The sequence below is a fragment of the Stigmatopora argus genome, chromosome 14 (genome assembly GCF_051989625.1).
Source record: "Stigmatopora argus isolate UIUO_Sarg chromosome 14, RoL_Sarg_1.0, whole genome shotgun sequence".
Classification (NCBI taxonomy): domain Eukaryota; kingdom Metazoa; phylum Chordata; class Actinopteri; order Syngnathiformes; family Syngnathidae; genus Stigmatopora; species Stigmatopora argus.
In genome coordinates this window covers 11260499-11274732 of record NC_135400.1, presented here as the reverse complement: position 1 = coordinate 11274732, position 14234 = coordinate 11260499, and the positions used below count along the sequence as shown (strand labels likewise).

At 37.8% G+C, this 14234-nt stretch overlaps 2 protein-coding genes across 12 annotated transcripts in view; both read right to left on the bottom strand.

Moving 5' to 3' along the window:
• LOC144089145 (mitochondrial adenyl nucleotide antiporter SLC25A23-like) overlaps positions 1–227 on the bottom strand; it is a 36024-nt gene extending 35797 nt beyond the window's left edge. For all 3 annotated transcript variants that reach the window (XM_077620050.1, XM_077620051.1, XM_077620049.1), the window contains exons 1-2: positions 180–227; positions 29–99 (exon numbers count right to left, since the gene is read on the bottom strand). The gene's annotated coding sequence lies outside the window, so the exon portion shown is untranslated. The remainder of the gene's footprint in view (positions 1–28; positions 100–179) is intronic.
• Positions 228–848: 621 nt separating this feature from the next.
• rbfox1 (RNA binding fox-1 homolog 1) overlaps positions 849–14234 on the bottom strand; it is a 69675-nt gene continuing 56289 nt past the window's right edge. For 4 of the 9 annotated variants that reach the window (XM_077618712.1, XM_077618710.1, XM_077618709.1 and 1 more), the window contains 5 exons: positions 12993–13137; positions 10429–10468; positions 8845–8912; positions 7119–7194; positions 849–3759 (listed from right to left, as the gene is read on the bottom strand). In XM_077618712.1, the coding sequence (XP_077474838.1) occupies positions 3637–3759; positions 7119–7194; positions 8845–8912; positions 10429–10468; positions 12993–13137 (452 nt within the window). In that variant the 3' untranslated portion in view covers positions 849–3636. Of the gene's footprint in view, positions 3760–3955; positions 4065–7118; positions 7195–8844; positions 8913–10428; positions 10469–12992; positions 13138–14234 lie in introns of all 9 variants that reach the window. The other 5 variants (XR_013304853.1, XR_013304854.1, XM_077618714.1 and 2 more) reach the window with 5 other exon arrangements.

Genomic DNA, 14234 nt, shown 5'->3' with positions numbered 1-14234 from the left:
GGCTATATCTATAAAATGCCTTGCTTACCGCAGCGCACCATGAGTATGTACTTGTTGATCACAGCTCTTCACAGCAAGATAAATGCACACGTCTTTGTCCTAAGAAGTAAACGACTCGTTAGACATCGATATAAATGACATTAACAGTGTTTTATCGGAGTTTGTATTATATTTCGTACCACAAACAATCTGCTCATTCAAGATGCTCATAGAAAGGGCGTGGCAAAGGTAAATGAGTTGTCATATTCACTGCTGCCGCTAGTGGTCAGTCTATCCGCCCAAACCGATAAAACGAAAGCGAGTTAAAAACAAACAATTACAACGCCATTCCAATTAAAAGATAAATCAAACCAATTCTATGATCAGTAGATCAGTATCTGCCGCCTGCTTTATGGATAGGCTTCACTATTCACATTTCTATTGGCATTTCCTAAAATATTGACAAAGTATTTAATGAGCCATGACCGATGGTATAGTACATTTTTAAATGTCACTCAAAAGAAAGGTTAGTCAATAGTGCCACCTGTTGGCCATGTAGAAAACATTTGTTAGTAGAATAAACCTCTTGCAGTTTTCAGGTAGAGGGGACTATTACTTTTGTGATGTAGCTATTTGACCACAAGAGAGCAGAAAAACCCCGTTAACAACATGGGCTTTGGCTGAAAGATTTCCATCTTTTAAAACAAAAGGTTTAAATTTAATGTAAAACAAACAAAAAACAGTCCGTTTTTTAAACCCTCACAGGGCACTTACTCATTGGAATAAACACCTACCGTTGATGTACACACTTTCCCCCTTTTTTTCTTGTGTCCTAAAATATATTGAATACGAAAAGCAAACGTAAGAAATTGAGAAAACCAAACTTTATTATTGACAAGTGGATGAACCATAGTACATGCACATACACAATGAAAGTGCAGGAAGCCTCATTTCGAACCACAACACTTACTGGAAGCAGCACTTAGATAAAGTAGTAGCCGAGTTGGACATTCGGCATCATCAGGACCTTCAGTCATCCTGTCTCTGAGCATACATCGTCTGTGGGAACATCCACAACTTTGAACTACCTTTAAGGGGAATTCGAATTTGAAAGGGATTATAAAAAAGGAAGATATGTGCATAACATCACCACAAATTGGGAGCATTTGTAAACTGAATGTGGTGCTAAAAGTGGCCTTTACAGCCAAATTCCCCAAGTAGCATCATTCAAATACATCACAGATTGATCTATATACAACATTAGCTTGCTGACAAATGATATATTTTTATATCTATATAATTGTGTAATATTTTGTTTCTTTTTTTTTTTTAGAGTTAAGGTTGATGGTCTAAAAAAGTAAGCCATGTCACAAAAATAACACAAAAGCAAAATCAACGGAATAAAAATAAGAAAATGTACATCTACAGCACTGATATGTCTCAGATTGATGTGAAAATTACAAGTTACATGTGCAAAAAGCGTAAACAATGGGCTCATATACTGCATAACTACAATGTCATTATGTGTGAAGACTCGTTAGAAATCGGAAAATGACTTGATAGAAAGAGCTAGTTGGCCCTAACAACTGATCTATGTGTCTAAATCTAAAACATTATACCATTATGTAGTTCATATAAGATAACATATTCACTGCACGGTTGAAATATCATACATTGTTTGATTATTACAGTATATCTTATCCCCCATTATTTATAAATTATCACACCATAAAAAGGCGCAAACAAAATACTTTTTTTGTTTTGTTTTGTTTTTTTAAACAAAAAGCATCCTCTGTTATAACAATTTATTGGAAATACTTAAACAAGGGGGAAAAATAACATTGAAATCACATTGCTGCTACTCAGGACTGAAATGCATTAGTTTAGTTAATTTATAATTAACTCATTGGCTGGAATTGACGGCAATAGAACGATATTCATTCACAAGCAGCACTGAAAGACTTCATATCTAAATAAAGGATTTGAGCTGCTTCTCATAGTCCTATTTTTTGATGTATTGCAAAGATAAAATAAAAAATCAGCCTCTCTTGAGATGCATGACTAAATCAATCATTTGTCCATATTTTAGCTTTCAAAATAATCAACTATTTACTGGACAAACCCCTTTTCAATCTCTGTACTATTCAGAAACTAATAACTTTGGTCATGACTACAATGGCATCTCTATGTAAATCAATGGAAGATGATTCTATTGTTTAAAATCCAAATTGGAGGTCATCTGTAAACTAGCCCAAAAGAACTAACTAAATTGCAGTGAAGCATCTTTGGAAAAGCAAATAGCTGTACAAACACAAAATAAATAAAAATAAAATCTAACAAAACACTTGTCTAAAATTCAATGCTGGATATTTTATAATGAACATCACTAAAATGCAAAGTGGTAGAAAAATAGTTCAATCGCCCCCAAAACAAGAGAAAAAAGAGTCATGATCTCCAGAAAGAGTTCAAATAACTAACAATACTTTGCTTCTCTATGTTTTTTTTTTACTTTATTTTTTAAAATTTGACCAGGGGTGTCCAAACTGCGGCCCGGTGCCTAGTTTTTATTTAAAAACACCGTGGATATGGCCTGCACATTAAACTTTGTTTGAGCTGACATTTTGCTGCGCTTCTCAGTTTTAACACTAGATGACTATTAGCTCAGGATTCAAAAACTGACAACATATTAAAACAAACATAAAAATCTGAAATCCTTACATCTCTGGAGTCCATGTAGACCTCAACTCATTTGCAGCGCTCCCACTCCAAACGGATTGGACATCCATCGCCGTCAATGGCAGCCAATGTGTTCATACTTAGAAAAATAAATACATATAAAAACATTTTTCTGAACGTAGCCCTCGGGGAAAAAAGTTTGGACACCCCTAAATTAGACTGCTTTGCTCTTTAATGTTCCCCCCAAAATTCTTCATTTTATATGGCAATGTTGTCAAGATCCCAAACCGAATCGAAAATGCATCCGTAAAAATTAGCAAGTGCAAATATTGAAGAGAAGAACAAGAGTTGAAAAGCAGAAAAAAACAATGCTAAGCCATGAAAAGCATGAATCTCTAAATTCTTGTAATATCCCACACACATACGCACACACTCCTGAATAGAAACAAAAAAGACACCTTTGTATCATTTTAGCAATATAAACAAGCTTTTGAGATACATGCTTTTCATTGGCTAGAGTGATTTAAAAATATTAACAAAATCTCTATAATACAGAGTCGGTCGGTGTTACCGTATGTACAGTACAATAATATGAATTCGATAAATATGTCCTGTGTCCTAATTTGGAACTTACACATTTTTCTTCTAATAGTAACATGGACAATATATTTCTACTGGTTAAAATGTGTAAATCTTTCGAAATTAAAACCCCACAATATCAAAATACACAGCACAAAATATCTGAGGTATAAGATGAAAAATATCAGCTGTCGTTTTAGTCCTATATACTGTATTTTTCTCTCTCTTAGGAGATGCTCAAAAGGATGCTTAAATTGCAAGTATTGCAATACCCAGGCCTCAGCAAAGTCTCTCTTCCGTCCACAATCATTCGTTCACGCACACACACTTAGTCGGGGTACACTCAAACACTCACTTTCATCCTGTCCAGTTGGAAGCTTGTGTTTCACTTGGGAAGTGTTGCTAATAGGGAGCAAAACGGCTGTAGCCTCCCCGGTATATACTAGCCTGGAGGGAGGAGAGCACAAGTCCGACGTCGTCAACATGGCTCCGTGTTTTGGCATCTGTCAGAGGGGTGAATGCATTCTGAAAAAGATGTGCAGGAAAAACAACACGCCGTTGTAAACAAACCAAAAAAAAAGAAAAAGAAGTTAAACCTAAGTAAAACCAACAACCAAATCTAAACCCGACATGTAAACACATGCTAACACCTGTCACTCAAGCCCCTCCCCTTCTCCCAGGTAGGCTAACAACTACTATTACAAATGCACCTTTACATTACCGTTTATCCAGTGCAAACCCATGGAGATAGATGGTAAGGCCTATGACGGCAGCAATCGTCATGCAGCAAGCACAGCAAGACACTTCATGCCAAGGGAACATGCCAATAGCTATGTGAAAGAAATCCAGTCAATAGAACCATTACAAATTGGATTAAAAAAAAAAAGAAATCTCAAATGGGTCATTTGAAAGTAAAGGTGAATTCTGATTGAAGATGGATTATTTTGAATGACCGTATTTTCTTTCTTATTGACCGCCTCTGCGTATAAGCCGCACCCTTAAAGTCAAAACGAATGGGACGTCTAGTTCCATCAATGGCACTGAAACAGGATGATTCATCGCCGCTCCTCTCAGTTTAAATGGATTAGCCATCGAGTTTTGTCAATGCTGGGAAATGAGTTAATTTTGGGTCACTTCCTTCCTGGGGATGTTTTTTTTTGGTTAAATCTGTGTGGACTCATGTTTTTGGGCACCAAGTAAGACGAGATACATGTTCAAATTTACTGTTTTAAATGAATAGGGCTTTTTTTGTTGACAAATCTGCATTTCGGGGTGAAATTGGTAGAGCGTGCATCACGTGAACATTTCAAACTTCGAACGGTAAAAGCGAATGTGCTGTGGATGGGGAGAAAAATACAAATATTTTATGTGGTGCCCCACAATATTAATAACTACATGCAAATTAGCATTAGATGGAACCATTTATTATTTTTTCATGATTAAAATTCAATATAGAAAGGGCATTTCAATAATGTCTACCTGCACCTCCCTCGATCACTCTAATAACAGACAGTATTTTTATTTATTTATTTTTTTTACAAGGCAAAAAGCAACCATTGCAATTAAGCAGCGAATTGATTGAGAGTGGAAGCAGAGAGCTTCGGCGGAGCGATTCGACATAATGAAAACTGTCTCGGTTTGAAGTCATGCTACATTTTAAAATGGACTTTTTGTGAGCTGATGTAATACACAGTAAGAGAGGTACGTCATAAATCATTCAACACAACAGGCAAGTTGTTGGCAAGTAGACACTGCGGCCATTTCACATAGTTATGGTGCGTCTTTTGGATTTGAATGGCGACAAATGATCCCATTTGAATACTCCTCTCTGGCCATCTCTCACTCAATTCTTCCTCCCGCACGTCCTCCCCGTGTCGGCAGCGCCACAGGAGATTTAATTATCAAAATGACTAATTATTTCATTACTGAGGAGTGCGGGGTGAGGTGGTATCCACCAAATTAGAAATATAATAACTAACATGGACTGGGCTGCCAAAGCATGAGGACATTCATCACCTTTTACAGGCGGGATTAATGTGGCATTTGGACTGCCGTTAGCGCCACAGACAAATTCAATTAAGTTTAAGTGAGGATATGTCAGCGCTGCAGAAAAGCTCACGTACAATGAGAACTTGGGTAAAGGTATGAAGAGCGGACAAAAAAACGGGCAATAAGTGGTATGTTTAAATGTTTCGGATAATGGAGCCATTTTTTTAAAAAGTTGATTGTACCTGTGCTCGATCCCATCAGCATTTATGCACTCCCGGATGAGCGTCTTACTAAAGTCAAAGCTGTCACAGCCCCGTGTAAAATAACATGTCAGTTCTGTGTGCTTTATTTTAATGTTAGTAACTTGTCTAGAGTATTTGAGCTTTGAAAATAATTTGCGATTTAAAAACTTTAGTTCGACTTAAATCGTCATTCTTGTTTACGTCGCAATGTGGTGACGTAAAACGTGCTGGTCATTGGTGGAATACTCTCCAGGTTGTATGTTATAGATAGGTCTACTTACATTAAAATACAACATAAATAAAATCAACTTGCCACGAGTCATTTTTTGTGTTTAAACATTTTCTGCATTACCAGTAGTCTAGACAATTTGTGCAAAGTCAAAAAGTATTTTTTGCAAATTTCTTTTACATGAAGCTCACTTATCAGATGTCATGTTTACTTTTTAGTAAAGAAATTAGAGAATGTGTGAGAATTCAAACTTTAGGTAAGAGCCCTGAATAATTGCACACCGTGTTATTAGTCTAGGGGTGTCCTAACTTTTTTCAACTTTAACATCCTTCCACTTTCATTAATTAAACACAATGATATACAGCATATTGTCATATTGTGCAGCACTAATATGTATGTATGTACATGCTAACACATACATACATATCTCTGCTAGCCTCAGTTGAATTGGATTGGACATCTATCAATGACAGTGAAGGAGTTAAGGGCTACAAGTAACAAAATAATCCAGAGGTATATGAAAATTGCGAGACAAAAAAATACATATTTATACGACTCTAACTTTTCAGAACAAAGAGGAACTGTCCAGTGACAGTAAAATCTAGTTCTCCCAGGTGTACTTGGGACTTCCAGCTGTATTATAACAAGCCCACTATCGCTGCTCTGCTTAAGTACACTGCCAAATGAATGGGTTCATAAGTATGAGTGCAATTATGATGATTAGCTCATTGTAATGTACAATTTGAATCGAAAATCTCAAATGGCCCGGAGAATTATCAGCATGATTTTGCCTTTTCCCTCATCAGTGAAACAAAATGTAATAATTGGCCACTTAGCTTGCATTATTCCCACTCCACTCCTGCCCACACCTACTGCGGTACTGAACAATGAAAACACAATTAAAGCAAGTGACATGCTCAGCAAAAGGAGGAAATGAATACAATATGCCATTGCTTTGTCCTCATAAAAGTAGCCAACAACAACAACAACAAACTACGGCCTGCGGGCCAAACTCGGTCCGCTGCCCTATTATTTTTTGGCCCTCAGCAAATGATCAAAATATCATCGAATGTCGTATCAGAAGCTTGAGTTCAGCCTAAATTCTGTTGCATTTCCCATCTTAGAATTTAGAATTTCATTATTTGTATTTTTGTATTTTTGCTAGTAGCCCTTAACTCGTTCAGTGCCATAGAGAGTTTTAATGGTCAAATCTGTTTCAACTGGATAAGGTTGACATTATATACTGCATTCATATTAATGTTGTACAGGAGCACAATATATTTAATTATTGTCTATTTTAACTAAGGAAAGTGGAAAGATTTAAATAACCCTGTATCCTCTGATCTTTAGAAAACAAAAATTGGACACTCCTGACAAAGACGGAAATGAGAAAAGGGTGTGTGTGGCAGGTGTGAAGGTCTTACCATGGCACCAACACTGTATGTGGCTGCTGGGGTGAGAGTGTGGTTGTAGGGATCGGCAGCATATACTCGTCCATAACTACAGAGACATGGGAGAAAAAAAAGAACGGATAGTTTTTTTTTTATTATTCATATATAAACACACTAGAATAAAACAAACAAATGAGATAGTTGGGGCTTATTATTAAAATGATTGTGGGGAAGCTTTGCATAGTGTGATTTAAAACAGACTGTCCATGCTCGTAATGGTCCAAAATGCCTTCAACTATAATCCAGGCCAAAATTCGCTAAATGTTGCTACCATTTTTCTGTTGGTCGAAATATTAGAAATATATTGGGAGAAAAATTCTAGCGATTGTAAACAAGTCAAGAAAATAACTATTGAGATAGCTCAATAGAATTTGCATTCAATGTAAATGAATTCTTAAATAAATTTAAAAAATAATTCCACAGTTTTCTACGTTGAACATCTGGTTCAGTTTTGACTTCTGAACTAACGTAGAGGTATTTTTCAAGTGACTAGCTCCATCTAGTTTTTAAGATGAAAAGTGCAACAGAAGGCGGGGTGTACTTAAGCTTCTTGCACGAACCATTTTCAATGAAAATGTCTTTCGGGTCAATAAAAACAGCTGCAATTGGCCGTAGTTTGGACTTTCCTACACAACGATTAAATCCAAAACAAGGGAAAACTGAAAGAAAAAAAATCAATATAACCTGAATAATTGTGGGACCATGAAGCACATTCTCTATAGCTTATAGTTTAACCGAAACACAGAGCCACCGCTTACTCGTCTAGTCATGCTATGTCTGACCAGAATCCCCCTCCGCCCAGCCTTCTTGTGTTAATCCTCCATGATAAAAGCCAATCAGGGGCTAGGGTGTGTGCCCATAATTGAGCAGATTTGCATAGCAGCCCAGTGGTTGAAGCGATTAGAAGTTAATCCCGATTAGTTTTGGACATTGCTATTCAACAGCAGCACCCATCAAACACTCCCACTCATCCCAGCACTGCATTTGACCTATCTTATCTCACAGTGCAGAGCCCTTACGACTCATCAGCGTGGAAGTGTGGGCTAAACCACAACATTTACACAAATTCTAATGCAATTTAGGTCCAATATAACTTTTAAAAATGACCGTGAGGTGAAAAGATAAACAGTGTAATATGGATTTACAAACAAGTTATGGTAACTTTAATGAAATATTTCACGCGGCAGCACACGGTAAAAGAGCTAATCAATAGCGAATGCTGTGTTTCATTGGCAATTTGTTGGATGATAACAGAGGTTGTTGTTTTTAAAGAGGACGACCCGTTGTGATGACTTTCATCCAAGTTTAAGATCAATCAGACAATGACATGATGCACTCACATAGCTTCATTAGTTGACTTCATGTGTGAATTATTAAGAGTTGAAAGCTCATATTTACCTGCCTGAGCACATCAACATATCTGCATGGGCGACTATATTGCGTTTGAATTAGTTTGTGCACAACGTAAATCGGGTTTGGGGCTTAAAAATAAATAAAATAATTTTCATTGTATAAAGAGACAAAGGTGTGTTAAAAAACTGCTAACCACTTTTCAGGGCCAATAGAAAAATGTAAATCAAGAAAAACAATTACCGCTGAAAAAGGCCAGCTCTTTGTTTTCCATCTCATACACTTTGGATGCCATAACATGCATTTTTTAAAACATGTTTAGTACTTCAATTGTTTCTGTTTAGCTTACCTGTCACTGTATGCAGCTGCGGCGGCGGCAGCAGTAGGCTGGGCAAATCTGTAGGCAGCGTAACCACCCTAAAACACACATGATATTGAGAGAACTATTGAAGATTGAGTTTATGATGTATACATGGATTTCAACATGTCACGTGGGAGGCGTTGTTTAAGTAACTAGCACCGTCCATTGTTCAAGCTGAGAAGCTCAATTGAATGTAGGCTGAACTCAAGCTTCTTGTGTGGGCCATACTCAACCACATTTTCATCATTTGACAAGTGAGGCCAATAAAAACTGGGCCCTTGGATACTCTTGCACGATGGCTATCATAATATGTGGCATTACTTAAATGCACCATCCGTTAATTTAACTTACATTACAGTCTTGAGTAAAAGCCAAAGATAACACGACAGTGGCACTCAACCTCCCTTCCCATGTTTCGCAGAGTCATTTTTATAATTAGAAAGACTGGGTAAAACACACGGGGTTGAGATACTTGTACTTTAAAGACTCACATGGGAAATTTAGTAGAATGCTTTCTGAGCACTTACTCCATCAGTTATATTACAGCTATGTCACACTCACAACACTAGTCTCCTTCCATAACATCCCGCATCACATTCCGTTTTTCGAGTAAGAATGCCAACAGCATTATTCTAGTCATTGAAATTGAAGTTAATTTAAACGTATTAGTTCAAAATAGTTAAAACGCCTCATAGTGGAATAACTGCATTTATTTCAAAGGATACGCAATATCAAACAAGAAATACAAATAAAAGATATTCATTAATGATTCATCGATGTTCAAGTGTAAAAAGAAATCTAGAGTGGCTATTTTTTAAGTGGTTAATAAAAATGAAATATCTACATATGATTAAAACAGGGTACCATAAATGTTTATTTCTTGATTTTAAGGGTTGGGCACATTTAAATTATTTTTTTCTTTTTAAACTTCGAACAGATGTTAAGTACTGCATCTATTGTTATCCTATTAACATACGGTAATTGCCAACCTCATTCATAAATGTTTATAGAAAACAAAATTGACTTGATTTAATTTGTGTGGATTAACAATCAGACCTAAAAACATTTCAAGCATGTACATTAGAATTTGTTCACTGATATAGTTAAATTAAGTAAAAAATGACTTAGGCAATTATGCTATTAGACTAATAATACCCCCCAAAACTAAAGCTCTCTGTCACATGAAGTCTCCTGCATTGGTAAAACACTCCTTTGAGCAAGGTAAAGAGTTTCAGGAGCACTTAAAGCCTTCAGTCATGTACACAATATTAATTTTCTGACTAGAAGTATTGATTCACAGGGTTGTTAAGGTGGACAAGCAAGTCAAAGGTTATAGGAGCAATCCCGTATAACACAGATTTAGCTTTACAGAAACAATGCAGAACACAACACTTGAAATCAATTTTCACCAAACACAATATCTCCAATACAGTCGTTTCTTAGCTACTAATTGAACAAAAAAGCAGCAGGTAAAAGGAAAGATTGTATTAACGGTAGGATTTTTTTGGGGATTCAATGCAATTACCGGAGATGGCTGTCACATGCAATTTCGTACCGGTAAACTGTACTTACATAAATATCTGCACCATAAAATCCATCCTGGTAAACAACACTGTAGAGGATGCAAACACAGACAAACAAACACACACACAATCAACATAACAAAACAAAACAAACAAATAAGAAAATAAAAAAAAGACATCCATATTAGTGCATGTTGACATGCAGGCACTTGGCTAACTAGTGACCAACTAATTCTCATATCCACAATCCAAACGAGACCCAACAGAAAATAAAGACTAAGACTAGAGTCAAAAAAAGAAAATGCAGCAAGCACCCCACTCTGGCCTAATGTGTAAAAAAGGGGAAAAAAATTCAGATAAAAACAGACAAACAGAAAATTGCATTTGAATGTCTAGAACACAGATCTCTTCCTATGACAATCAAACTGCCAGTTTGGTCAAATGAGCCCCTGAAAGCTATTCAAAAACCATGCGGTACTGAAGATTGGCTTTAAAAACGTTCAGTTGAAAAAAATGGCTTGCTGTTCATGGATTCATTTTGTTAAAATGAGCATTATTTATTTTTATGTCGGGGACGGCCACAAATGTCATTGAAGAAGGCGGTGTCCAAACTTTTTATCCCCAGGGCCACTTTCAGAAAAATCTAATGATGCAAGATGAGTCCCAAGTACAGTGGTACCTCTACATACAAGCTTAATTCGTTCCGGGACTGAACTTGTATGTCGATCTTCTCGTAACTCGAACGAACGTTTCCCATTGAAATGAACTAAAAACAAATTAAGTCGTTCCAACCCTCTGAAAAAAACACCAAAAACAGGATATTGGATTGGAAAAAATGTTTTATTTCTTCTAATTCACTATCTATTAACAAAGTAACACATAACTAGTGGTTTAATAGTTATAAAATGTGTTTAATATAACTAAAATTAGACTGATTACGCAGAGGGTACACAGACGGACATAGAAACAGGCGGGGGGGGGGGGGTCTTTATCCACGGCAATGCACTCGTAACCGAACAAACAAATTTAAATTAACTTGGATTAATATATACAGACACACTCAAACATACGTTTAATGTAACTTTACACAAAACTGAATTCTATTTTTTTTTTAATTTCTTTGTTCTCCGGGTTGACTCCACCTGGACGTTCAGCGGGAGTTTTTAAAATAAACGCATCAAGAGTTGTTTGTTTTTGCCTTCCCTTCAAAATATTTCGAAAATGAGGCGCACAAATGTCCTCACAATACGATAACCCGCGACCACTTGCCAGCTTGTCAGGGTGCCTCTTTTCTACATAATCAGAAAACTCTTGCCACTTCGCTAGGATGTCTTTGATATCCTTTGTAGCCAGGCGGCCCCCCTCGTCCACCTACTCCTCGCTACTGAGTTCCCGCAACACCTCCAAATGTTCACTCTCCTGGAGCTCGATTAAATCCTGTGTCATTAGTTCTTCGTGGTGCTCGGCGATTAGATCACTCACATCTGCCTCGTTAACCTCCAGCCCCAAGGAATTTCCAAGTGACACGATATCATCCATGACAACGAGCAAGCTCTGTGACACGAGAAAATGCAAGCTCCGCCCAGTGCTCGTTGATATCTGTTATACGCGAAAGAGATGCGGCAAAAAGACAGTGCGCTACAATGATAAACAGCCTCTCATGTCATGGCCACCTGGCTTTCTCGCATCTCGAAATTTTTCTCGTATCTAGAGCATCTCGTAGGTAGAGCTGCTCGTATGTAGAGGTACCACTGTAGTATGATATTGCAATATGTATTGCCACATTTTGATCGTATGAGCTAACAGAGGCAGCGTATAAGGAAATAGTTCTATCTAGTGTGCAACAGAACGTAAACTGAATTTAAGCTTCTTCTGCAGGCCGTAGTTAATGATATTTTCCTAATTTGCTGGGGGCCAATAAATACCGTCAGCGGGTCGCAGTTGTACTGAAAGATATTATTGTGTGACTGCAAAATATTGCACAACTTTGGAGACATTAATTCAGCATTTTGAAACCTAGGTAATACATATTTATTATATGAAACAGACGCAATGGCTCAAAAATTGCAATAACACAGAAAGTATGGTAGACGTTCAGATGTCTCACATACCACCCTCATACCTCATATTTGGGTTTTACGAACACTGAGGGAAAAGACGCAGCCTGCCGAACAATAAGAAATAGCAATCAAATGGTGTCAAACCACCAAGGGTTCATCCAATTGTTCTTTAGAAGCATTGGTGAAAAGGAGGCTAGAAGAGGAGTGGGGGCTTGGAAGAGGGTTTTTTTTTACCATTGCGTGAATTAGTGTACTTTGAATTGTAGATGACGACACATTCTGACATTATACCCAAACAGAGCGCAGTCCAAGGCCAAGTACACAATAATTTTCCATGACTCCATGAAAAGCAAGGCCTGGAGCATGCCTACGGGTTAATTCAGCATGCAACAGAAGTGGGGGAGTTTTTAATCAGTGTGAGGCTTGCATGCATCGCTTCGCTGTCTCGGAGCGGTTTTGGGGCTTGCGCCTCAGAGAACTCAGACAAAAACACTTGAACAGTGGAAGAAAATCAACAACAAAAGTAAAGAAAAAATTAAAGAAGAATTCTCACCCTCCATAGGCTGGAATGTGGGGAGGTGGAGCGGCTGCCCTGAACGTATTGTAGATTGTTCGTCCTCGACCTCGTAGGTGGGTTCCTCTGTATGCCGCTGCTGCTGCTGCTGCTGCACTGGCTGCTGGGTAGGGAAAACCTGGCACTGGAGAAAAAAATATGCCAGAATGTCACAGTTCCAAATTGACAGAATTATTGAAACCTGCGCATTAGAGCGCATAGGTGTCTAAACTGGTACTCGGACGTTTGGTCGCCCGGACGTTTGGTCGGCCGGACGTTTGGTCGGCCGGACGTTTGGTCGCCCGGACGTTTGGTCGGCCGGACGTTTGGTCGGCCGGACGTTTGGTCGGCCGGACGTTAGGTCGCCCGGACGTTTGACAACATGACAGAGAGTTTACTGTTGAAACCAGCTCTCAAAATTATATTCATGAGAGAGAGAGTTTAATATCTAAATATCTACTGTTGAAACCAGCTCTCAAAATTATAATCACCCTGGTGACCAAACGTCCGGGCGACCAAACGTCCGGGCGACCAAGCGTCCGGGCGACCAAGCGTCCGGCGACCAAACGTCCGGCGACCAAACGTCCGGTCACGGTCCAAACTATAGACATATAGATGGGTGCCTGTTTTTTTTTTTTAATTTGGAGCCCACAGAAAATTAATACAATTGAATAAGGCCATCACAAGAAACTTAAATTGAACCTATATTTTGTTGTGCTTCTTAGTTTTAAGATGAGATGAACATTGCCTGATTAAACAGTGCCTCTCCGTGATCTCAAGAGTCAAAACCCTAACAAATTGAAATCAAAGTAAAAAAAAATAATTCTATGTGATGAATTGGGCTTTCTTGGTTGTGATATATATATATATATATATATATATATATATATATATATATATATATATATATATATATATATATATATATATATATATATATATATATATATATTGCAATATCCTAATACCTCTGAATGACTTTATTGCTTGAAGCCCTAACTCATTTCCAACCAAGACATCAAATTCACCTGGGGGAGGCTACCATCGAGCGTTAATTTTTAACCGCTTGATGGCAAAAGATGTCCAATCCAATTTGACTGGGGCCAAGCATTGATCGAACTGTCCCTAAGGGTCAGAGCATATGTCAAAGGTCGCTTTCCTCCTGTTGCCCTGCACCAATTCGGTGTGCCTCATCTCCTCCCCATAGTTAGCCAAGATAGGCTCCAACACCCTCGTGAGAAT